At 40.8% G+C, this 25645-nt stretch overlaps 1 protein-coding gene across 2 annotated transcripts in view; it reads right to left on the bottom strand.

Moving 5' to 3' along the window:
• Positions 1 to 25645, bottom strand: part of slc4a11 (solute carrier family 4 member 11) — a 300006-nt gene that overhangs the window by 208260 nt on the left and 66101 nt on the right. The window contains exon 1 of one of the 2 annotated variants that reach the window (XM_062980863.1): positions 20900 to 21051. The exons of the other annotated variant lie outside the window; for it this stretch is intronic. Within the exon in view, the coding sequence (XP_062836933.1) occupies positions 20900 to 20981 (82 nt within the window). The 5' untranslated portion in view covers positions 20982 to 21051. Of the gene's footprint in view, positions 1 to 20899; positions 21052 to 25645 lie in introns of those variants that run through there. 2 annotated transcript variants of the gene reach the window in all.

Here is a 25645-nt window from a genome sequence, read left to right as displayed (position 1 = left end):
GAGTAAGAAGCTAGGCCTAAGTTCCTGGTCCATGTTTTGTTTACTATCAAGTTAGTTCAGGCAATGTGGCGTTTGGAGTAAGAAGCTAGGCCTAAGTTCCTGGTCCATGTTTTGCTTACTACCAAGTTAGTTCAGGCAACGTAGTGTTTGGAGTAAGAAGCTAGGCCTATGTTCCTGGTCCATGTTTTGTTTACTATCAAGTTAGTTCAGGCAACATAGCGTTTGGAGTAAGAAGCTAGGCCTAAGTTCCTGGTCCATGTTTCAAGTAAAGCCTTTGGTTTTGGGATTCAAGTCTATTGGTAGTTTCTATGTTCCTGTGGTTATATTCATGGTCATGTTTTTCTAAGGATACCGTGTACTTGTGGACTTAAGCTGTTCTTGTGATTTTTGGCTATTTCTGGATTGTATTACCTTAAATATGTTTGAGACATTCAAACTCCTGTTTGATTTCTGCTTATTGCTAAACATTGGGCTTTTCAGTTGCTGCATCAGCTTGTGGTCTACAAAGACTCCTAGATCCCTTTTCTACTCAATGGCTTTCTCAATGACTTTTGATGATAGGTGGCTACAGGTTTATAGGACATACTCTGGCCAACGCAAAACACTCAAGTTTCAAAACAGCCAAATGAAAAGAGTTGACATTTTTACATAGAGACGTGAAATGTGAGTGATTTTTAAGTGCAGACGAGGGCAATAACCCTTTGTCATTCATTAGGCTGTGTTTATAAAGAACTCTTAAGCCTCTAACAGTGTTAGTGATGTTGGATATATTTGGAGGCCTTTAGCCAAGAAGGCATCTGTGATTTTTCTCCAGCCTCTTGCATTATTCAAGTAATTTATGATGCAAAGGAAGCCAATATATAAATTATTCCCTCCTCCTTCATGAGTGCCTTCTGGAGGTTCCAGAGGAACATGGAAAAGGTCTCAACAGAAACAGTAATCTATGAATATGCAACAACTCCCAGGATCCCATAGTAATAAGCCAGGGCAGTTGAAGTCATGTCAAACTGCATTAATTTTACAGTGTGGATGCATCACTAGATTCCAAGACTGTCCAATACACCAAACTGTCCAGTGCTCGGTTGCACTTTACTTTCACGGTTTGGAAGGGTCAATGCTTTGACCCATCTAAGAGCCAGCAAAGCAAAAGCCAGACCTGCCAGGAATCGATCAATAATCAAGAAGCGACAGCAGAAGCATGGCACCACTTTCTTCCAGGAAAATCCTAGATGATGATCTCGCTGTTTGGGATGCAAATGGGATTCCAAAAAACACAGGACCATCCCCTATATCTGCAGGGGATCCATTCCTGAACCTACCATGGATAATAATAGCAAACTATTCAAATGAATGATGCCCACAAGATATTACCATACAATCACCTGAAGGACCTAGAAAATTCCTAGGTAAGTACATATACACTTCATCTAAGAATTTCCTAGGGCATCCAATGCAAGGTTATGGGTGTCCTGTTTTGTCTTTCAAGAACAGTCTTAAAACACTGTGGTAAATTTACTGTGGTAAGTAAATGAAGACCCGGGCTGTGGCGCAGGCTGGAGAGCAAGCCAGCTGCAACCAGCTGCAATGAATCACTCTGACCAGGAGGTCATGAGTTCGAGGCCCGCTCGGAGCCTATGTTTGTCTTGTCTTTGTTCTATGTTTTTTTTTTTTTCGTGTCAGGAGCAACCGGAGTTGCTTCTGGAGTGAGAGAATTGGCCGTCTGCAAGGACGCCCGGATGTTTTTGATGTTTTTACCATCCTTGTGGGAGGCTTCCCTCGTGTCCCCGCATGGAGCTGGAGCTGATAGAGGGAGCTCATCCACACTCTCCCCAGGTGGGATTCGAACCTGGCAGCTTTCAGGTCAGCAACCCAACCTTCAAGTCACTTAGTCCACTACGCCATCTGGGGGCTCCTGTTCTATGTTCTATTCAATGCCTTTTTTTGTTCTATGTTAAAAGGCATTGAATGCTTGCCTATATGTGTAATGTGATCTGCCCTGAGTCCCCTTCGGGGTGAGAAGGGCAGAATATAAATGCTGTAAATAAATAATAATAAATAAAACTGCTTTACTTCAGCAAAACATGAAGTACAGCACACTGAGTGGAATAATGCAAAAGGAAGCAAGGAAGTCTTAGGGTAACACAGTTCTTAATCTCTGATAAATTCCCAAATCAAATAGCAGTCTTACTTCAGACAAAGAAACAGCAATAAATCCTTAGGAGCAGTTTCCCAGATGCAGACTTGAAGCAGGCACAAGGGGAACAAAGAGTCAGTTTGTTACCAGCAAGAGCTGGCTGCACCTGCTTCTGCTTTATAGCCCTGAATTCCCCCACAGATGCTAGGGCAGTTCCCAATTACTCAGCTGCATTTCTGGCAGCTATTCTAGCTGAACGACGTCTCTGCTCTGTTTCCTTTCGTCTCTCCTGAAATGTGGGCACTTGCAAAATCTCCTCCTCAGATTCCAACTCACCCTCAGATTCATGAACACTTCCCTGCTCCCCTTCCTCTTCTGAGGAAGAGGAATCCCTAACAATGGGTCACAATAGAATTGAACGGAGGGTCCTAGAAAATTCCCAGAAGAAAAATATCTTGTTGGAAGGGAGTAGATGAAACCATAGATCTGGCACAAGATCCAGCCATTTGAAAACCAACAAGGCTGGGAATTCAACCTATCCAGGCACACAACAGCAGACTTAAATTGCATTTCAAGGGGCCGATCTTGGAGATTAAGATCATCCGGGGAGGCCCTGTTCTCGGTCCCACCCCACTCACAGGTGCGACTAGTAGGAACGAGAGTTGTGGCCCCTGGGCTATGGGAGTCATATTAGATCAGCCCCCTCCCTCCTAGCCATTAGAAGAACAATAAAAACTTGGCTATGGGATCAGGCTTTTAGTGAATGGTGCAGTGCAATATCAGATCTGGAAAATACGGGACTATGGAAAAGCCTGGATTATGACTTTGGATGGCGTGATTTTAATTGTAACGTTTTAAATGTTTAATAATGCCTGCTTTTAATATAATTTAATTTTAATGTTTGTATTATATGTTTCAAGGCATTGAATTGCCTTGAGTCCCCTTTGGGGTAGAGAAAGGTGGGGTAGAAATAGAGCAAATAAACAAATAAATAAACTACAAAAACCCATTGGATAACATTGGGCAAGTCACTCCCTCTCAACCTCAGAGGAAAGCAAAGGCAAAAGGTTCTCTTAACAAGTCTTGCCAAGACAGGCTGAAAAAATGGGAAGGATTAATTGGGACTGTCCCTATTATTGACATGCTGATTGTTGCATCTCTGCCAAGCATTTTCTGCTTCAATAAAGAACTACATTGGTTTCATTTCTAGAGCTGGTAAGTGAAGTGTGTAAAAGACCTTTAAGAATGAAAAGTACGGCATCTTCCTTGTTTGGGAGACTGTATTTTGGAGGAAGGAACTGCCAAAAGCATCTCTGAGTAAAACCTATGCAATTCATTGTGTTGCCGTATGTCAACAGATGACATGTATGGATATATACAGATGTAGTTTCCTAAAATCATGTGTCACTCAAGGCGTATCGTGAAATACCTCCCGGCTCACTGTAAATGACTCCTTTTCTCTTGCAAATGGAATGGGCCGAGAAGCACTTGGGAACAGGTTGGTCACATCCCACAGGCAGGGAAAACGGAAGATTTGGAAATGATCCCATGCGCTGTACGAAGTTAGAACCACACCTTTGAGACACACCAAATGAGAGGGTGGGTGGGATCATTTGGAAGGACAAGAGTTATTTAAGGTCGCAGTAAGTGAATCCGGTTGTTGTTCCTTCACCTTTTGCACTTGAACCTTCCACAGGATTAAGAGGCATCTGTTGCGTCGGGAAGCAAAATACCGCAGCTGTTCGCTCCACTCGCTCAAACTCATGGGTTGACAATTAAACACTCTACAAAGATCAATCAGCCAGATTTCTTGGACTGTGTCACCCGTTATTCTTGTCCTCATCACCTGCCTTTTCTGGGCTCTTCAGCATCACTTTATGGTCAATTTGGGGTAGAAACAGACCATATTACTGTGCTAAAAATACATATTCTTTACATGTATTTCACATGCAGGTATGGGAATCACTCTGTACAATTAAGGAGAGAGAAATGTGGATATAGGGCAGATTTCTCAAAATGCTCTCCAGCATTAGCTCATCCATCAATAAATTGGAGATAGTTAAAAGGTAAAGGTAAAGGTTTTCCCCTGATATTAAGTCCAGTCATGTCTGACTCTGGGGGTTGGTGCTCATCTCCATTTCTAAGCCAAAGAGCCGGCGTTGTCCGTAGACGTCTCCAAGGTCACGTGGCCGGCATGACTGCATGAAGCGCCGTTACCTTCCCGCCGGAGCAGTACCTATTGATCTACTCACATTTCCATGTTTTCAAACTGCTAGTTTGGCAGAAGCTGGGGCTAACAGCGGGAGCTCACCCCACTACCCGGATTCGAACCACCAACCTTTCAGTCAGCAAGTTCAGCAGCTCATTGGTTTAACCTGCTTTGCCACCCAGGGCTCCTAGAAAATACATATTTTTACATGTACAGTAGAGTCTCACTTATCCAACATAAATGGGGCGGCAGAACATTGGATAAGCGAATATGTTGGATAATAAGGAGGAATTAAGGAAAAGCCTATTACACATCAAATTAGGTTATGATTTTACAAATTAAGCACCAAAATATCATGTTTAACAACAAATTTGACAGAAAAAGTAGTTCAATACACAGTAATGCTATGTAGTAATTACTGTAGTTACGAATTTAGCACCAAAACATTGAAAACATTGACTACAAAAATGCGTTGGATAATCCAGAACGTTGGATAAGTGAGTGTTGTATATGTGAGACTCTACTGTATTTCACATGCAGGTATGTACAATCAAGGGGAAAGAAAGAGGAAAGAGAAATATGGATACAGGGCAGATTTCTCAAAATGCTCTCCAGCATGGTCTCATCCATCAATAAATTGGAGGTGGTATTAAGAAATTGGAAACGGATTACAACTTGGGAGGATAGCAAAGCCATAGTATTTCCTAAAATATATGTATAGTTCTGGGAGCTGGACAGCGAAGAAAGCAGACAGGAGCAGAACTGATCTGTCTGAAATGTGGGGCTGGAGGAGACTCTGATGGATTGGATCGACGGCCAAAAAACCAACAAATCAATAGGTCTGAGAGCAAATTAAATTCTTCCAAGAAGCCAAGATGACCAAGTCAATGTATTTTGGGCACATCACGGGACAATGTGACTTTCTGGAAAAGGGGAAATGTTTGATAAAGTGGAAGGCAATAGGAAAAGAAGTAAATCATGGATACTCTGACTGTCCTGTCCTGAGAACAGTGCTATTAAACACTGTATGACATGATTTTTGTTCCTGGGTTATAAATGTTGTTTCCTAACTGAAACATGGAACAAGTTTATTAAACTGCAAAAACTTTGTTTTTACATGACATCCTGCAGCATATTTTGCTCTAGTTCTTCAATGAGTCCCAACCAATTCAACATAGTTTATGGCAGGCACAAAAATGATGTTTCTGGAGGAGAAAAAATACAGTAGAGTCTCACTTATCCAAGCCTCGCTTATCCAAGCCTCTGGATTATCCAAGCCATTTTTGTAGTCAATGTTTTCAATGCATTGTGATATTTTGGTGCTAAATTCGTAAATACAGTAATTACAACATAACATTACTGCGTATTGAACTACTTTTTCTGTCAAATTTGTTGTATTGCATGATGTTTTGGTGCTTAATTTCTAAAATCACAACATAATTTGATGTTTAATAGGCTTTTCCTTAATCCCTCCTTATTATCCAAGATATTCGCTTATCCAAGCTTCTGCCAGCCCATTTAGCTTGGATAAGTGAGACTCTACTGTACTTTCAAAGTAAGTACCTCACTATTAAACAGGAAATAAAAGTTTCAAACCAGGAACATATTTTTTTTTAAATGTTGTTACATAGTGTTATCATAGGAATAGAAAGTGAGGTGAAATCTTTTGAACAGAATCACAGAAAACAAACAGGTCTTAATCCTTTCCTATGCTATCAACAGCTGTGTGTGTATATATTTGGCTGGAGTTATACTTTAAAAAATGTCCCTGTTCTGACTTCCATGCAAATTCAACTTAAGAACAAACCTACTACTACAGTAATTATTTGTTTGTAACTAGGAGACTACCTGTACTTGTTGGCAATAGCAACCTTCTTCAAGCCTCCTCTAGTTATTTATTATGTATATAATTCAAATTGCTTACTGTATTGTATATGTGTGTATTGGTACGCCATTTTCCTTAACTGTTGTGGGAGGGTCTGGAGACTATGTGGTCAGATCTGGGTTTGTTCAGGACTCAAACTCCATTTTAGGAACAGGTATTTATTATTTATGTATTTGTTTATTTACCCCATTTATACCCCGCCTTTCTCTACTCAAGGCAGCTTACATATGGCAATTATTCAATGCCTTAAAAACACGTACAAAACATAAGCGTAAAATAAATTGAATTAAAATTAATCATATTAAATATTTAAAATTGCATTCAATATTAAAATCATGCCATCCAGAAATCGTAGTCTAAGGCCATCCCGTAGTCATTGCACATATTCCAAATCTATTATTGCTCTGTGCTTAGAGACTTCAGTAGAAACAGATGTATGCTTTCAGACTTCAGTAGTAGAAACAGTACAGTTTAGAAGTTAGTTGAAACAAGACTACCGGGACTCCATCAGATTCTCAGAACAGAGAGACGCTTTAGACTTGTGGTTCTCAACCTGTGGGTCCCCAGGTGTTTTGGCCTACAACTCCCAGAAATCCCAGCCAGTTTACCAGCTATTAGGATTTTTGGGAGCTGAAGGCCAAAACATCTGGGGAACCACAGGTTGAGAACCACTGCTTTAGACTATGGACTGTTCAGACCAGGGGTCCTCAAACTTTTTAAGCCGAGGGCCGGTCCACAATCCTTCAGACTGTTGAGGGGCCGGATTATCATTTGAAAAAAAATAGAAACAAATTCCGATGCACACTGCACATGTCTTATTTGTAGTGCAAAAACAACAACAACAAGAACAATGAAAGAACAATACAATATTTAAAAATAAAAACCATTTTAACCAACATACATTTATCAGGATTTCAATGGGAAGTGTGGTCCTGCTTCTGGCCAATGAGATAGTCAAGTTAATTAGGATTCTTGTTGTTGTTGTTGTTGTTGTTGTGTGCCTTCAAGTCATTTCAGACTTTGGGCGAGCCTAAGTCTAAAATGTATTTATTTATTATTTATTTATTTACTGCATTTATTTACTATTTATTTATTTATTTATTTATTTATTTACAGCATTTATATTCCGCCCTTCTTTCTCACCCCGAAGGGGACTCAGGGCGGATCACATTACACATATAGGCAAACATTCAATGCCTTTTAACATAGAACAAAGACAAACAAACATAGGCTCCGAGCGGGCCTCGAACTTATGACCTCCTGGTCAGTGACTCATTGCTCTCCTGTCTGCGCCACAGCCCCTTCTCACCCCAAAGGGGACTCAGAGTGGCTTACAAATTATATGTACATATAATATATTATATTATTAGCATAGCAGAATATTAGCATTATATATTACTATATTGAATTATACCACTATACTGTAATATTATTAGTAATATTATATGTAATATAGAATATATAATTAATATTATTATATGGTATTATTAGTGTTACATTGTATTACATTATAATATTATTATCAATATTATATGTATATACAATATATTATATTATAAAACTGAGGGCGGGGGGCCAGGTAAATGACCTCGGAGGGCCGCATCCGGCCCCCGGGCCTTAGTTTGGGGACCCCTGGTTCAGATTATAAGAAAGATCCCTTTTGTTACCTACACTGAGAAACTACTTCAAATTCTATCTGTAGCTGGATTGATATGCAAAGCACCTGTATGCTGAATACATGAAGTCTGTGAGTAAACCAACTATGTTACTTTTAAAGAAGTCTGCTTATTTTGTCTTTGGAGAGCATGATTTAAAGGCAATTATATTTTAAGGAAGAGTCGATGTTTTGGAGCAACTAAAAGAACACTTCTGAAACTCTGCTATATATGTGCTTTTCTGCATTGGCATATCTTTGTCCCAAACAGTTCAAAGACATACCTAGGTACATCAGTTTAACAGCTGAGAAACCTAATTGCCTTGCATGAATGCTATTTTCCCAAAAGGTTATGGCATCATTTTTGAAAAGGTTGTGACTTCTAACAAGGTCATGCCTTTCCAAAGATCATAAAGTTTCCAAAAGGTTATGGAGATTTCCATTTTCCAAAAGTAATATAATAATAATAATAATAATAATAATAATAATAATAATAATAATTTTATTCTTATATCCCGCCCCATCTCCCCGAAGGGACTCGGGGCGGCTTACATGGGGCCAAGCCCAAACAGAACAATAAAAACAAAACAATAAAACCAATAAAACCAATAATCAGACAATAAAAGCAAGTCATAAAAACCACATACAAGATAAAATGTTAAAATCATGGATTACACTTTGGCAATAACAAATCCAGAGATATTGTTGTTGTTGTTGTTACTACGTTTGGAATAATGTTAATGAAATATTTGATTATGATTTTAAACATCTTATGCAAATTGGGTTTTTTATAGTTATCCATACCTGTTTATGTAAAACAGTCAGAAAGCTCAAATCATAAGAAAATATTGTATTGCCTGTTCCCATTCTTATGGGGTTATTTTTTTTATTAATGTCATATCATGATGTGTTTTGTACATATTCTGAAATTCTCTTGATCATGAAGATAATATATTCCCTGCCTTGCAAGGAGTTTCTTTAACAAAAACTACATTAGGATTTTTGCATATATGGGTGGGGGAAGAGAAGTAGTTGATGACACGATTGTTATTATCCAGATGGAAACAGTTTTTCTTAAAACGTAGTAACCAATAATTCTAGTTAGTTTTGCTTGGAAAATGTCTTGCATTCGAGTGAATGGTAAAGTATGTTATACTTATTTTGCACAAGTTGCCATTTGAATATAGATCGAGACACATTTCATTATTTTTGAATGTATATTTTTGTGATTGTATACTAGATTGTTTGTGTCAAATAATTAATAAAATAATTTCAAAATAAAATAAAATAAAATAGCCAATGCAATTCTAGTATAGTGTCTAGATCAGTGGTTCCCAACCTTTGGGCTCGCATAAGTTTTGGACTTCAACTCCCATAAATCCCAACCAGTTTAGCTGCTGTCAGGAATTGTTTGACAGCAAAATATGTGACTTTCTTGGAGTCCAATGGAGTTCTGGATGGCCATCTGTCGGGAGGGATCGGACTGTGTCTTTCTGGAACAACAGCCCTGTTTGCTCACTGTGATCTTAAATAACCCCATGACCCTTTCAACTCTTATGATTCTATGACTTTGCAAGACCTAAGCAGGGAAATTGAAGGTCTCTCATTCATAGCACTGCCATAAATCAAAGCTGACTTAGTAACAACAACAACAACAACATACATCTCCATAAAATTTTAATGTACTGAGTCCTGCCTTTTATTTAGACTTAGATCAGCAATGGATACAGATAAAAGATCCCGTCAGGATAGACACACAAAATGTAAGCTGTAATTAAAATGTCTACAGAATCAAAAGCAATGTAAGAACATGTCTATTAAAGAAAAAGAAACATAATAATGTAACACATGCATAGCTCTATATGCAAATTCAGGAATAATTACTCATGTTTATTGGAATTTCACCGAAGGGGGGAAAAAGCCAGTTAACTCATTTCCATGCAAAATCACGGCAAATAACATACGCTCTTCAAATTATTTTGTATTATTTCCAAGTTCATCCTAAAGCACTGCTGTGCACATAGTAAAAAAAACATTTCCTTCCCCTTAAAAAAAAAATATAATAAAATCCGAAAGCCATGCCAGTTCCTCTTTTACAATGCATTTTGCAATGCCCTGCAAAACAGGTGTGAAAAATAATAAAAATGATCTACTACTCTCTCTCACAAACGCACAGTCCTAAACATGGCATTAATATGAAGATTCAAAGCTCGGGCAGAACAGAGATCCAAATGCATTGCAGGCTCAACCTAAGGCATTAAATCATGTATTATTTTGCTGTGAAATCTACTTATTTTGATTTTTTGATCTACTAATTGATTTTGCTCTCTTTACGAGATATATCACAACTACTTACAAGCCTAAATACCTCAAAGGCACCAAGCCCTGTCCAATCTTGGAAGCTAAGCAAGGTCAGCCCTGGTTAGTACTTGGATGGGAGACCACCAGCAAATAAGAAGTGCTGCAGGCCATGTTTCAGAAGAATGCTCATTAAGATGGAAGAGAGAGAAAAAGAGAGGAAAATGCATTACAAGTACTGTAGATTGATTCAATCAAGGAAGCAATGCCTGGTTGCAAGATCTGAGTTAGGAATCCTTTGTTTGGAGGTGTTAGTTGGCCCTGATTGTTTCTTGTTTGGCATTCCCATTTTCTGAATGTTGTTCTTTAAACGGGGGAATTCTAGGCAGGAAACAACCAGGGCCAGCTAACACCCCTCCCCAACAAAGGATTCCCCTAGGCAGGAAGCAGCCAGGCTTTGAAGCCGCAAAGCCATTAAATGCTAGTCAAGGTGATTAATTGCAACATCCACACTTGCCTCCAACAGACAAGAGATCTTTCTCCCGCCCTGGGCATTATTCCACAGATATATAAACCCCACTTGCCAAGTTTCCAACAGACTTCACAACCTCTGAGGATGCCTGCCATAGATGTGGGAGAAACGTCAGGAGCGAATGCTTCTGGAACATGACCATACAGCCCGGAAAACTCACAGCAACCTAGTGATTCCGGCCATGAAAGATTTAGACAGCTTATAAAACAAATATGGCCAGGTTTGAGCTCTAAATGGTCCACATTCGAACCATAAACGACCCACATTTGGGACCATACATTGATCACATTTGGGCCATAAATGACCCACATTTGGAACCATAAATAAACCACAGTTGGCACCATAAATGACCTACCTTTGGGCAACAATGACCCATCAATGAGCCATAAATGATCCACATTTGAAACCATAAATAAATCAGATCTGGGACCATAAATGACCCACCTTTGGGCCATTTTGAGCCATAAACTACCCCTATTTGTGCCATAAACAAACCCCATTTGGGCCATAAATGGCCAGCATATCATGACATTCCCATTCTTCATGTAGATCAGGAACCAACACTGAAAGAACACGCTTTTAGAGTTTAAAATGAATGGATTTTTGCAACAGAAAAGGAGAGAAGCAGAAATCTATTTTTTGAGTTCATCAGCAGCGGGAGCCCCTCTGAAAATCATTTATCTCCATCCTTTTTGAACTGCATCAGGCCTGGGAGGGACTTAATAACTGATAATGATTTATCGATTGAGGTCTGCCTTCTCTAACAGATGGGAGGAAAGGAAAATCAAAGGACAGTAAACACCTTTGGATTAAGACGTGACAAGAGCACATTTAAACCTGAACATTCCATGAACCGCAGATGGATCGGGAAAATATTCTCCAAAGGACAGAAAAATGTGGGCCTTTAAATATATATATTTTTGTCATTCTTCTAGATGATAAATTTATGCACTGGAAACAGCAACAGCATAAAACAGCTCATAAACTCCTTGTGACTGCAAGTGAGGACAGTAAAATGGACTAATGTTACACTCTTTAATACACTCACATTTTATTTACATTTCATTTTAACATTAGAATATTACCCCCTTTGAGATGTTATCTGAGGCTTTTGTCAATTCCTTCTCTGAAATAAAGCCTAAAGCAACTGGGATTGACGGGAAGTCTCCCGTCCAAGTATCATCCATATCTGACCCTGCTTAGCAACCAGCTTCAGAAGGGATCTGGTGCCTTTGGGATATTCCGCCTTGTAAATACTTGTACTATTTCCCATAAACAAGGCAAAACGCATTAAAAATTAGGCCGTCCTTATTTTAAATTAGTAGATTCCCCCATCTCAAACTTAGTTTCACAACAAGACAGACAAGGAACCAAAATATAATAAGCAAAAATCCCATTTCGTTTCAGGATTTTATGGAGGCAGAAGAAAGACATCTTCCTCAATTTTGGATTTCCATCTGAATTAGAGCACAATGCTATTCGACAACTTTATCAACTTTAGCACAGAATCATAGACTCCTACAGTTGGAAGGGACCCCCAAAAGGTCATCTAGTCCACCCCTTTGCCATACAGGAAAAGCACAATCCAAGCCCTTCAGAAAGATGGCCCTCCAAAGATCAGTAAGATGGAATAGAGGGCATGCTATCAAATGTACACCAAATTGGGAGGGATAGCTAATGCCTGAGAGGGCCAGATCGGGATTCAAAATAGCCTTAACCATTGAGAAATCTGGGTCAACGCTCACAAAATGAACCTCAACAGGGAAAATTAGGCAAAACAAAACATGCAATGATATAAAATGGGTGACACTTGAAAACAGTCCATGCGAAAGGGACCTAGGAGTCTTAGCAGACCACATAAGTCAACAGTGTGATGTGGCAGCTAAAAAGGCCAATGTGATTCTAGTCCAAATCAATAGGAGTGCAGTGACTACATAGAATAAATGATTCTGCTTTGCTTAGCCCTCCTCACCTGAAATAACCCTGCGTCCAGTTCTGGGCACTACAATTCAAGAAGGATATTGACAAGCAATAATAATCATCATCATCATCATCATGATAATAAATATAAATAAGAATCAGTACAAGAAAACCGCACTACAAACTAGAGCTGACAGCTGGCACCACAAAACATTGCATGGAAAGTTCCTTGACAAAATTGAAGGAAAAGCTGATAAGGAGAAGACCTGGCTCTGGCTCACGAATGGGACCCTGAAGAAGGAGACAGAAGGCCTGATCCTTGCAGCCCAGGAGCAAGACATCAGGACAAAGGCAATTCAGGCCAAGATCGAAAAATCAGCTGATGACCCAAAATGCAGACACTGCAAGGAAGCTGATGAAACCATGGATCATATCCTCAGCTGCTGTAAGAAAATCGTACAGACAGACTACAAACAGAGGCACAACTATGTGGCCCAAATGATTCATTGGAACTTATGTCTCAAGTACCACCTCCCAGCAGCAAAGAACTGGTGGGATCACAAACCTGCAAAAGTATTGGAAAATGAGCACGCAAAGATACTGTGGGACTTCCGAATCCAGACTGACAAAGTTCTGGAACACAACACACCAGACATCACAGTTGTGGAAAAGAAAAAGGTTAGGATCATTGATGTTGCCATCCCAGGTGACAGTCGCATTGACGAAAAATAACAGGAAAAACTCAGCCTCTATCATGACCTCAAGATCGAACTGCAAAGGTTCTGGCAGGTGGTCCCGGTGGTGGTCGGCACACTGGGTGCTGTATCAAAAGATCTCAGCCAGCATTTGGAAACAATAAACATTGACAAAATTACGATCTGCCAGCTGCAAAAGGCCACCCGACTGGGATCTGCGCGCATCATCTGAAAATACATCACACAGTCCTAAATGCTTGGGAAGTGTTCGACTTGTGATTTTGTGATACGAAATCCAGCATATCTATCTTGTTTGCTGTATCATAAAATAAAATAATAATAATAATAATAAAACTTTATTTCTAGACCACCCTCTCTCCCCAGAAGGACAAGTCTATAGAAGAGTGACCAAAATATGAATAGTTCTGAAAGCCATGAACCCCTCTGAGGACAGGTTAGGAGATATGATAGCCAGATGTAAATATTTGAAAAGATGTCATATTGAGGATGGAACTAGCTTGTTTTCAGCTGTTCTTAAGCACTGCTTCATAAACTGTGGGTCCTGACCCCAAAGGGGTCCCCTTAGCGTAATTAAATTGGGCTCTCAAACTTAATTAAGTACTTTAAAAGTTTTCTCAACTTCACCTAGTGGATGTATTAGATATTCACATAAATCTGATGTGCAGTGTTTACCGTGGTCTTTGCAGAAGATGCTTCAGCTGTGATTCATTGATAGGAAAACCAGCCTTATGAACCAACCTGGACACAGCATATTATTTGAGAACACAGAAATGCTGGACCACACTAACAACCAAGAGGTCAGACTACACAGAGAAGGTGCCGAAATCCACAAGCATGTGGACAATTTCAACAGAAAGGAGGAAAACATGATAATAAACACAATCTGGCTCCCAGTATTTTTCAAAAAAACCTCTACAACCAGGAAAGTAAATAAAGAATAACGCTTAGAAGATAGACGAATTCCAGATATGAAACAATCAGGACCAGCTAACAACTCCTAACAAAGGATTCCCCCAGGCAGGAAGCAGCCAGGCTTTGAGGCTGGAAGGCTCTTCAATGCTAATCAAGGTGGCTCATTGCAACATTCACACTTGCCTCCTACAGATAAGAGTTCTTTCTCCCACCCTGGACATTATTCCACAGATATATAAACCTCACTTGCCTAGTTTCCAACAGACCTCACAATCTCTGAGGATGCCTGCCATAGATGTGGGCGAAACGTCAGGAGAGAATGCTTCTGGAACATGGCTTTTCAGCCCGGAAAGGTCACAGCCACCCAGAAAACCAGCTTGCTTAGCAAGCCTTGCAAATGCTGGCTTGTTATCAGTCAATGTTTGATTTTTATACTTATTTTTTATATAACTATATATACCAGGGTTATGTAAAAATTTATTGGGCCAAAAGGGGTCTCAAGTGGAAAAGTTTAAGAAGCCCTGTTCTAGAAACTGGAGACATGGATTCAGACTGCATGAAAAGGGATTCCACATAAACATTAGGAAAAAACTTCCTAAGAGTAAGAGTTGTGGAATATGTTGCTTGGAAATGAAGCATATGTCTTCTTCTCTGGAGGTTTTTAATCAGAGATTGTGTGGCCATCTGTCGGGAGTGCTTGGATGGTGTCTTCCTGCATGGCAGAATGGGATTGGACTGGATGGTCTTTGGGTGTCCCTTCCAACTGTATGATTATATAGACTGAGAATGGATGGCCATCTGCTGGAGCGGTTTGGTTGTGTTTTCCTGCATGGCAGAATGGGGTTGGACTGGATGACCTTCCAACTCTATGATTATATAGACTGAGAATGGATGGCCATCTGCTGGGAGAGCTTGGTTGTATTTTCCTGCATGGCAGAATGGGGTTGGACTGGATGGCCTTTGGGTGCCTCTTCCAACTCTATGATTATCTAGACTGAGAATGGATGGCCATCTGCAGGGAGGGCTTGGATGGTGTCTTCCTGTATGGCAGAATAGGGTTGGACTGGATGGCCTTTGGGTTCCCCATCCAACTATATGATTATATAGACTGAGAATGGATGGCCATCTGCCGCAAGGGCTTGGTTGTATTTTCCTGCATGGCAGAACAGGGTTGGACTGGATGGCCTTTGGGTGCCTCTTCCAACTGTATGATTATATAGACTGAGAATGGATGGCCATCTGTCAGGAGTGCTTGGATGGTGTCTTCCTGCATGGCAGAATAGGGTTGGACTGGATGGCCTTTGGGTTCCCCATCCAACTATATGATTATATAGACTGAGAATGGATGGCCATCTGCTGGAGGGGTTTGGTTGTGTTTTCCTGCATGGCAGAATGGGGTTGGACTGGATGACCTTCCAACTCTATGATTATATAGACTGAGAATGGATGGCCATCTGTCGGGAGTGCTCGGATGGTGTCTTCCTGCATGGCAGAATGGGGTTGGACTGGATGGCCTTTGGATGCCCCTTCCAACTCTATGATTACATAGATTCAGAATGGATGGCCATCTGCCAGGAGGGCTTGGATGGTGTCATCCTGCATGGCAGAATGGGGCTGGACTGGATGGCCTTTGGGTTCCCCATCCAACTCTATGATTATATAGATTGAGAATGGACAGCCATCTGTCGGGAGTGTTTGGATGGTGTCTTCTTGCATGGCAGAATGGGGTTGGACTGGATGGCCTTTGGGTTCCCCATCCAACTATATGATTATATAGACTGAGAATGGATGGCCATCTGCTGGAGGGGCTTGGTTGTGTTTTCCTGCATGGCAGAATGGGGTTGGACTGGATGACCTTCCAACTCTATGATTATATAGACTGAGAATGGATGGCCATCTGTCGGGAGTGCTCGGATGGTGTCTTCCTGCATGGCAGAATGGGGTTGGACTGGATGGCCTTTGGGTGCCTCTTCCAACTGTATGATTATATAGACTGAGAATGGATGGCCATCTGTCAGGAGTGCTTGGATGGTGTCTTCTTGCATGGCAGAATGGGGTTGGACTGGATGGCCTTTGGGTTCCCCATCCAACTATATGATTATATAGACTGAGAATGGATGGCCATCTGCTGGAGGGGCTTGGTTGTGTCTTCCTGCATGGCAGAATGGGGTTGGACTGGATGACCTTCCAACTCTATGATTATATAGACTGAGAATGGATGGCCATCTGTCGGGAGTGCTCGGATGGTGTCTTCCTGCATGGCAGAATGGGGTTGGACTGGATGGCCTTTGGGTGCCCCTTCCAACTCTATGATTACATAGATTCAGAATGGATGGCCATCTGCCAGGAGGGCTTGGATGATGTCTTCCTGCATGGCAGAATGGGGTTGGACTGGATGGCCTTTGGGTGCCCCTTCCAACTCTATGATTATATAGACTGAGATTATCTAGACCACCTTCTGCTCCTTTTGCTCTCGAGGAGGCCGACTGTGGACTCAAGAGTAGGAATAATCCTGGAGGAAATGAATGGGATTTGCAAACTGGGCATTTGCACAGATGAGCAGCTGTCCTCGGCTGTAGTGTCTGCATGCACCGGGGAACCGACTTCCTCCCCAGGTCAGGCTTGTGTCATTTCGCTTCTAAGAAAAGGGAAAGGAAAAGGACACACACACAAAATTGGAGAGAGAAAAAAGCCCAGAGCAGCTCTGAAACAAAACAAGCGCAAGAGAGAGAGGAGAGAGACACCAACCAGATGACTTACGGAAGTGCTGATAACCGCTTAGAAAGCTAAAAAACAAACTGCATTGCTCAACAGGCGCTTTCCTCCACTGGTTTGCAAACAACCCAAAAGGCGCAGCCACCTCCTTTGCAAAAGCAGCCTTTGCCGCACTTGGGAGCCAATAATTATTTATTTGAAGAGCTAAGCGTAGAAAATAGCGTTGGGTGTTGCCAAAACAAGAGGCACACCGTCTCCATGCCGCACACCCGAAACAAAGACACACCAATATTTGACTTTTGAGGATCCCTTCATTCCTGGAAGCCAAAGAAAAAGGAGCCCACAGTTCATTGCAATCCTCCCCCAAAAGAAAACAAGGCAGCATGTTCCCACTTTAGCAACATAAGTTTCTATGTACAGCGCACACAAATGCTCCCAGTTTGCTCATCTGGTTCATGCTCCGGATTGTTTACAAGTCGGCTCCAGATCTTGGACGCACACATACACTTTTGTTTAAATTCCTCCAACTTCATCTTGTCGGGCTGGATTCAGCACTGATACACACACAAACACACATATGAAAAAAAAGTCAAATCGGATTATATGTGTGTATGATACACACACACACACACACACATTTGTGCAGTATGTGCACACACATCAGCACACATACTTATTTATTTGCCCTTTTGGCTTTCTTTGCAACCAAGATCGCTTTTTGCAAAAACACAGCAAACAAGCCAAGTTAAATGACTATTGTAAGAAAAACAGAAATTAAGAATTACAGTAGAGTCTCACTTATCCAACATAAACGGGCCAGCAGAATGTTGGATAAGCGAATATGTTGGATAATAAGGAGAGATTAAGGAAAAGCCTATTAAACAACAAATTAGGTTATGATTTTACAAATTAAGCACCAAAACATCATGTTATGCAACAAATTTGACAGAAAAAGCAGTTCAATATGCAGTAATGTTATGTTGTAATTACTGTATTTACGAATTTAGCACCAAAATATCATGATATATTGAAAACATTAACTACAAAAATGTGTTGGATAATCCAGAAACTTGGATAAGCGAGGCTTGGATAAGTGAGACTCTACTGTATATATTTGTGCAGTATGTGCACACACATCAGCACACATACTTATTTCTTTGCCCTTTTGGCTTTCTTTGCAACCAAGATCGCTTTTTGCAAAAACACAGCAAACAAGCCAAGCTAAATGACTATTGTAAGAAAAACAGAAATTAAGAATTAATTAATCTAGACGTGATTAATTAATTAAGGTACTTAAAGTGAAGCTTCGTCTCTACCAATTACATCTGAGCAGGTGGGTGGTGCAAAACACAGGCTGTCCCCAAAAAATGTATGCACACTTCAACTGCTCATAACATCCATGGGGATTATAGGAAGGCTAAGTAAATACATACATAAGGAAGAAGGGATGTTATAGTAACTATTTCATCACTCTATATTGTAGAATTAAAGCACCAAAGGATTGCAAGGAGCGAGGAAATATGCCAAGCATCTTCAAGGAAGGGACTTCAAAGGAAGGAAGAAGGCAACCTCAGTACACTTTGGGCTTGGGTTTGTGCTTTTAAAAGGCAAAGAAGAAGCCAAGGGAGGAAAGAAAGGGTGCATCTCCACGGTAGAATAGATACAGTTTGGCTCCACTTGAACTGCCAAGGCTCATTGCTATGGAATCCTGGGAGTTGTAGTTTCACAAAGCTCTGAGGATAAAGAGTTTGTGAAACTACAACCCCCAAATTTCAATAGCATTGAACCAAAGCAGTCATAGTGATGTGTTATCAAAGGCTTTCATGGCCAGAATCACTGGGTTGCTGTGAGTTTTCCAGGCTGTCTGGCCATGTTCCAGAAGCATTCTCTCCTGACGTTTTGGCCACATCTATGGCAGGCGTCCTTAGAGGCTGTGAGGTCTGTTGGAAACTAGGCAAGTGGGGTTTATATATCTGTGGAATGTTCAGAATGGGAGAAAGAATTATTGTCTGTTTGAGGCGAGTGTGAATGTTGCAATTAACTACCTTGATTAGCATTGAAAAGCCTGGCAGCTTCAAAGCCTGGCTGTTTCCTTCCTGGGGGAATCCTTTGTTGGGAGGTGTCAACTGGCCCTAATTGTTTCTTGTCTGGAATTTCCCTGGCTTCTGAGTGTTGTTATTTACTATCCTGAGTTTTTAAAATGCCAGTAGCCAGATTGTGTTCATTTTCATTTCAGGCCCAGTTAACATATGCTAACAAAGGATTCCCCCAAGCAGGGAACAGCCAGGCTTTGAAGCTGCCAGACTATTCAATGCTAATCAAGTTGGCCAATTGCAACATTCACACTTGCCTCAAACAGGCAAGAATTCTTTCGCCCAACCTGGACATTCTAGGTACAGTAGAGTCTCACTTATCCAAGCTAAACAGCCCAGCAGAACCTTGGATAAACAAATATCTTGGATAATAAGGAGGGATTAAGAAAAAGCCTATTAAACATCAAATTAGGTTATGATTTTACAAATTAAGCACCAAAACATCATGTTATACAACAAATGTTATGTTGTAATTACAATAAAGTCTCACTTATCCAACACTCGCTTATCCAACGTTCTGGATTATCCAACACATTTTTGTAGTAAATGTTTTCAATATATCATATATTTTGGTGCTAAATTTGTAAATGCAGTAATTACTACATAGCATTACTGCCTACTGAACTACTTTTTCTGTAAAATTTGTTGTATAACATGATGTTCTGGTGCTTAATTTGTAAAATCATAACCTAATTTGATGTTTAATAGGCTTTTCCTTAATCTCTCCTTATTATCCAACATATTCGCTTATCCAATGTTCTGTCGGCCCGTTTACGTTGGATAAGTGAGACTCTGCTGTACTGTTATTTATGAATTTAGCACCAAAATATCATGATATATTGAAAACATTGACTACAAAAATGCCTTGGATAATCCAGAACCTTGGATAAGCGAGTCTTGGATAAGTGAGACTCTACTGTATATAAACCCCACTTGCCTAGTTTTCAATACCTCACAACCTCTGAAGATGCCTGCCACAGATGTGGGTGAAACGTCAGGAGAGAATGCTTGTGAAACCTAGCCATACAGCCCGGAAAACTCACAGCAACCCAGTCATAGTGATGTCAACCTGCATTTGCTCTATAGCAGAGATGCAGCCCAAGGCACAGGATGAGGACACCATCCATACTGCAGGATAAATGCAGTTTGACACCACTCACTGCAAAGGGAGTCCTGGGAGGTGTAGTTCTGCCAGGCCTTCTCTGCCCAGGAATGCTGGTAGTGTCTCCCCAAATTACAGCTCCTGTGATTCCACAGCATTGAGACTTGGCAGGGCAAGAGGTGTCAGGCTGCATTAATTCCACCGTGCAGATGCAGCCAAGGATTGCAAGAGTTGAAACAACGCCAAGCATCTTCAAGGAAAGGAGGCAACGAGGGAGTTCAAGGCAAAGGCAGCCTCAGCATGCGTTGAACTTGCATTTTCGAGAGGCAAGGAGGAAGCCAAGGAAGGAAAGCCCATCCTGTGGCAGAATGAGTGCAGTTCTGACATCTCTTTAATCGCCCTGCTCCATGCAATGGAGGTGTAGTTCTGACAACATCTTTAAACCTTCTCTGACCAAGAGTGCTCCCCAATCTACATCTCCTGGAATGCCACAGCCTTGAGCCAAGGGAAAAATGCTGTCAAGCTGTATTCATTCCAAAGTGCAGAACCAAAAGAGGCAGAGGAAGGGGCTGCGCGCTTTTGGAGAGCTCTCCAAAGGGTCCTCCCTTTTTGGCTCGTCAAACGCTTTGCAAGCGGGGTTTGGAGCCCTGCCTGGGTTCCTTCCCTCCTTCCCTCCCTTTCCTCCTCCTCCTCTTCTCCACAGCAAGCCGACGCCGCTTGAAGACTCACCGCAAGGCTGGAGGTGGAAGACGCGCCGGACTGAAGCCATCGCGGCGCAGGGTTTGGAGAGCTCCAGGTGCGCGCCTCTCATTCCATCTCCCCCGAGGAAGGAAGGAAGAGCCAAAGGCTCCGGAGGAGAAGGAGAAGGGCAGAAAAAGCCCAAGGCTGCCCGGTGCCACACCTCCCCGCCCGCCCCCCCCCCCGCCCGCCTCCCTCCCGCCGTCGCCTGGGTCCTAGCGCCACCCGGACTCCTGCGCTCCGCCGTGCGCCCTGCGCGCATGCAACTCCTCTCCATTGCCGCACTTTGGCAACACTTGTTATTGCTGTGGCTCAGTGCCATGGGGTCTTAGAATCATAGAATAGTAGAGTTGGAAGAGACCTCATGGGCCATCCAGTCCAACCCATTCTGCCAAGAAGCAGGAAATCTCATCCAAAGCACCCCCGACAGATAGCCATCCAGCCTCTGCTTAAAAGCCTCCAAAGAAGGAGCCTCCACCACACTCCATCCAGGGCAGATAGAGAGAGTTCCACAGCTGAACAGCTCTCACAGTGAGAAAGTTCTTCCTGATGTTCAGGTAGAATCTCCTCTCCTATAGTTTGAAGCCACCTTTCGGAAGCCACCCTCCTCACTTTCGGAAGAGCCTGAAAACTTGGCTCTTCCAACAGGCCTTTGGTGATTGATCTCCATAGTAACAGATTGACCTGTTGCTTATCTCACTTATTATACCTTATTCCTTTAGCAGGCCATAGTGTATATGCCTTCGCCAACACTTTAACGGGACAATAGTTCTGGGATCTACCTCACCTTGATTGAATCTGACACTAATTGCACTTTTTTGGCCCAGTTCTTTTTTAGAGCCGACCCAGGATCATATCATAGTATTATTTACTGTATCTTGACCTATGACTTATTTTATTGTTGATTGATTGTTTTATTGCTATGTTTTTATATTGTTTGTGACCTGGGCTTGGCCCCATGTAAGCCACCCCGAGTCCCTTTGGGGAGATGGGGTGGGGTATAAAAATAAAAATATTATTATTATTGTTGTTGTTGTTGTTGTTGTTGTTCCTCGTCCTAGTCTGCAGGGAAGCAGAAAACAAGCTTGCTCCCTCCTCCCTATGACTTCCCTTCACATATTTGTACATGGCTCTCATCATGTCTCCTCTCAGCCTTCTCTTCTGCAGGCTAAACATGCCCAGCTCTTTAAGCCGCTCCTCATAGGGCTTGTTCTCCAGACCCTTAATCATTTTAGTCGCCCTCCTCTGGACGCTTTCCAGCTTGTCAACATCTCCCTTCAACTGTGGTGCCCAAAATTGGACACAGTATTCCAGGTGTGGTCTGACCAAGGCAGAATAGAATAAGGGGGAGCAGGACTTCCCTGGATCTAGACGCTATTCCCCTATTGATGCAGGCCAGAATCCCATTGGCTTTTTTAGCAGCCGCACCACATTGCTGGCTCATGTTTAACTTGTTGTCCATGAGGACTCCAAGATCTTTTTCATATGTCCTGCTGTCGAGCCAGGCATCGTCCCCCATTCTGTATCTTTGCATTCCATTTTTTCTGCCGAAATGAAGTATCTTGCATTTGTCCCTGTTGAACTTCATTTTGTTAGTTTTGGCCCATCTCTCTAGTCTGTCAAGATCGTTTTGAATTCTGCTCCTTTCTTCTGGAGTGTTGGCTCTCCCTCCCAGTTTTGTGTCGTCTGCAAACTGGATGATCGCGCCTTCTAACCCTTCGTCTAAGTCGTTAATAAAGATGTTGAACAGAACCGGGCCCAGGACGGAGCCCTGCTGATGGCACTCCACTCGTGACTTCTTTCCAAGATGAGGACGACGCATTGGTGAGAATCACCGTTTGGGTTCGTTCGCTTAGCCAATTACAGATCCACCTAACTGTAGTTTTGTCTAGCCCACATTTTACTAGTTTGTTTGCCAGAAGGTCGTATATATGGTACATTTATTATTTTTCTCTCTTATTATTGGTATTATTACATTCATTATTTTTCTATATTATTGTTGCTACTATTACATTTATTTTACTCAATTTTTATTATTATTAATGCATTTATTATTTTACTCTATTTATTATTACGTGTATTATTTTCCTGTATTTATTATTATTATTATTACATGTATTATTTTAATCTATTATTATTAAAAAGGATATATAAGCACATTTACATTGAAGAAGATGAGAATAATGATTTGATCAGAGTTGGACAGTCATCTTAAATTTGAGCTTTATGTAAATATCCAAAAACATTTAACCTATTGATGCCTCAATTAATGCAATTTTATGAGTATCTATTTTTATTTCTGAAATTTACCACCCTCGGCTTATACTAGAGTCAATGTTTTTTTTGTGGTAAAATTAGGTGCCTCGGCTTATATTCGGGTCAGCTTATACTTGAGTATATATGGTATATACGGTAATAGTTTAAAGGTAAATTTAATTCCCAGATTAAATTACTTTTACATCTCTACATCCCATTTTATTTTACTATACTGGTCTAAATTCCCTTATAAAGCTATTTAAAGCACTGGCTACTCTCATAAATTATCTTCCCCCTAAGTGGCATAAATATTGGGAAAATGAGGTTCTCTTTGTCTGCTTTTTCTTTTCAGACACTCTGAGCTGATTAATCCACATTTTTAACATTCTCCTTGGATGAGAGTTACTGTACAAAACGATAGATAAGCAAAAACAAGTCCATTAAGTAAATATAACGGGGCTAAATATGGAATGGGTGGAAATGCCACCAGACGGATCCATAATTGGTTGGAAAAGAAGTGGCTGCGTTTCAAATTGGAAAGAGGCCTCAAGTGGAATGCCGCGGAGTTGACACTTTTCAATAGTTTTATCCATTATTTAGACGACACAGGAGTGGAGGGACTCCTTATCAAATTTGCAAATGGAACGAAACTGAGAAGGATCACTAACACATTAGGAGACAGAAACAGACCTTGACAAACTAGAGAACTAGGCTGGAATTAATAAAACGAAATTCAACTGAAACAAATGAAAAGGTTTTAATTTAGGTTATAAAAACAAATACTGGTATAGAAAGCGGGGATACTTAGTTCACTACATGTGAAAAGGATCTTAGGAGTGTTGTTGATTACAAGCAGAAAGTGAGTTAACAGTGTAATACTGCAGCGAATAAGGCAAATACTATTATGGCCTGCAATAATAAAAGCAGAATTCCCAGGTTGAGGGAAGCAATAGTCCCACTATATACTGAGCTAGTCGGCAACATTATGAAGTACAGTAGAGTCTCACTTATCCAACATAAACGGGCCGGCAGAACGTTGGATAAGCGAAAATGTTGGATAATAAGGAGGGATTAAGGAAAAGCGTATTAAACGTCAAATTATCGTATATACTTGAGTATAAGCCGACCCAAATATAAGCTGAGCCACCTAATTGTACCACAAAAACTGGGAAAACTTATTGGCTCGAGTATAAGACGAGGGTGAGAAATGCAGCAGCTACGGGTCAAATTCAAAAATAAAAATAGATATTAATAAAATTGCATTATTTGCGGCATCAATATGTTAAATGTTTTTGAATATTTATATAAAACTGTAATTTAAAATAATAATAATAAGACTTTGATAAGATAAGACCGTCCAATTCTGAATACCTATATACTCAAGTATAAGCCGACCTGAATAGAAGCTGGCCAGGACCCGCACTCGAGTATAAGCCGAGGGGAGCTTTTTCAACCCTAAAAAAGGGCTGTAAAACTAGGCTTATACTCAAGTATATACAGTACATTATGATTTTACAAATTAAACACCAAAACATCATGTTTTGCAACAAATCGACAGAAAAAAAAACAGTTCAGTACACAGTAACGTCATCTCGTAATTACTGTATTTATGAATTTAGCTCCAAAACATCGCAATCTATTGAAAACTTTGACTCTAAAAACATTGGCTACTAAAAATTGACTACAAATAAAGACAGAATTGCACAAAATGAACCTGCAGTAACAACATTGTTGGAAGTTAAATCCGTAAAAAGTTCAGTCCTTGCTGCCTAGAGAAACAGATGTGGATCCAGATGTATTGGATAATCCAGAACTTTGGATAAGCGAAGTTTGGATAAGCAAAACACTACTGTATTGTGTTCAGTTCTGGGTGACTCATTATAAGAAGGATGTTACAAAGTCTAACATATCACCTACTGTGTTTCCCCGAAAATAAGACAGTGTCTTATATTAATTTTTGCTCCCAAAGATGCTCTAGGTCTTATTTTCAGGGGATGTCTTATTTTTCCATGAAGAAGAATTCACATTCACAAACTGTCTGAGCATATTAAACTGATTCCCACTAGCATGTTAAATATTTTTCTTTTACCAAATATTAAATACGGTGTTCTTGTAACAAAAAAATTGAACATTTATTATATACTGTACAGTAGTTGTCATCACAAACCAACGTAACCAGACAAACTCTGAATCCTATCAAGAATTTCATGTACAGCTGGTATGTACATTTACCAATCCTGCATGCTCTGGTGTTCTGTTTGGTGGGCATGCTTCCAAACAAAAACTTTCCTAGGTCTTACTTTCAGGGGAGGCCTTATATTTAGCAATTGAGCAAAACTTCTACTAGGTCTTATTTTTCGGGGATGTCTTATTTTCAGGGAAACAGGGTAGGACTACAATTTTACAAAAACCATCCAGAGCCCCCTAAAATGCCGCAGCTTCTATGTGAAGTTTCAGGGCAGGAAAAGTAGATGGAGGAGG

The sequence above is a fragment of the Anolis carolinensis genome, chromosome 5 (assembly GCF_035594765.1).
Source record: "Anolis carolinensis isolate JA03-04 chromosome 5, rAnoCar3.1.pri, whole genome shotgun sequence".
NCBI classification, from domain to species: Eukaryota; Metazoa; Chordata; class Lepidosauria; order Squamata; family Dactyloidae; genus Anolis; species Anolis carolinensis.
This window is presented reverse-complemented; position numbering and strand designations above follow the sequence as displayed.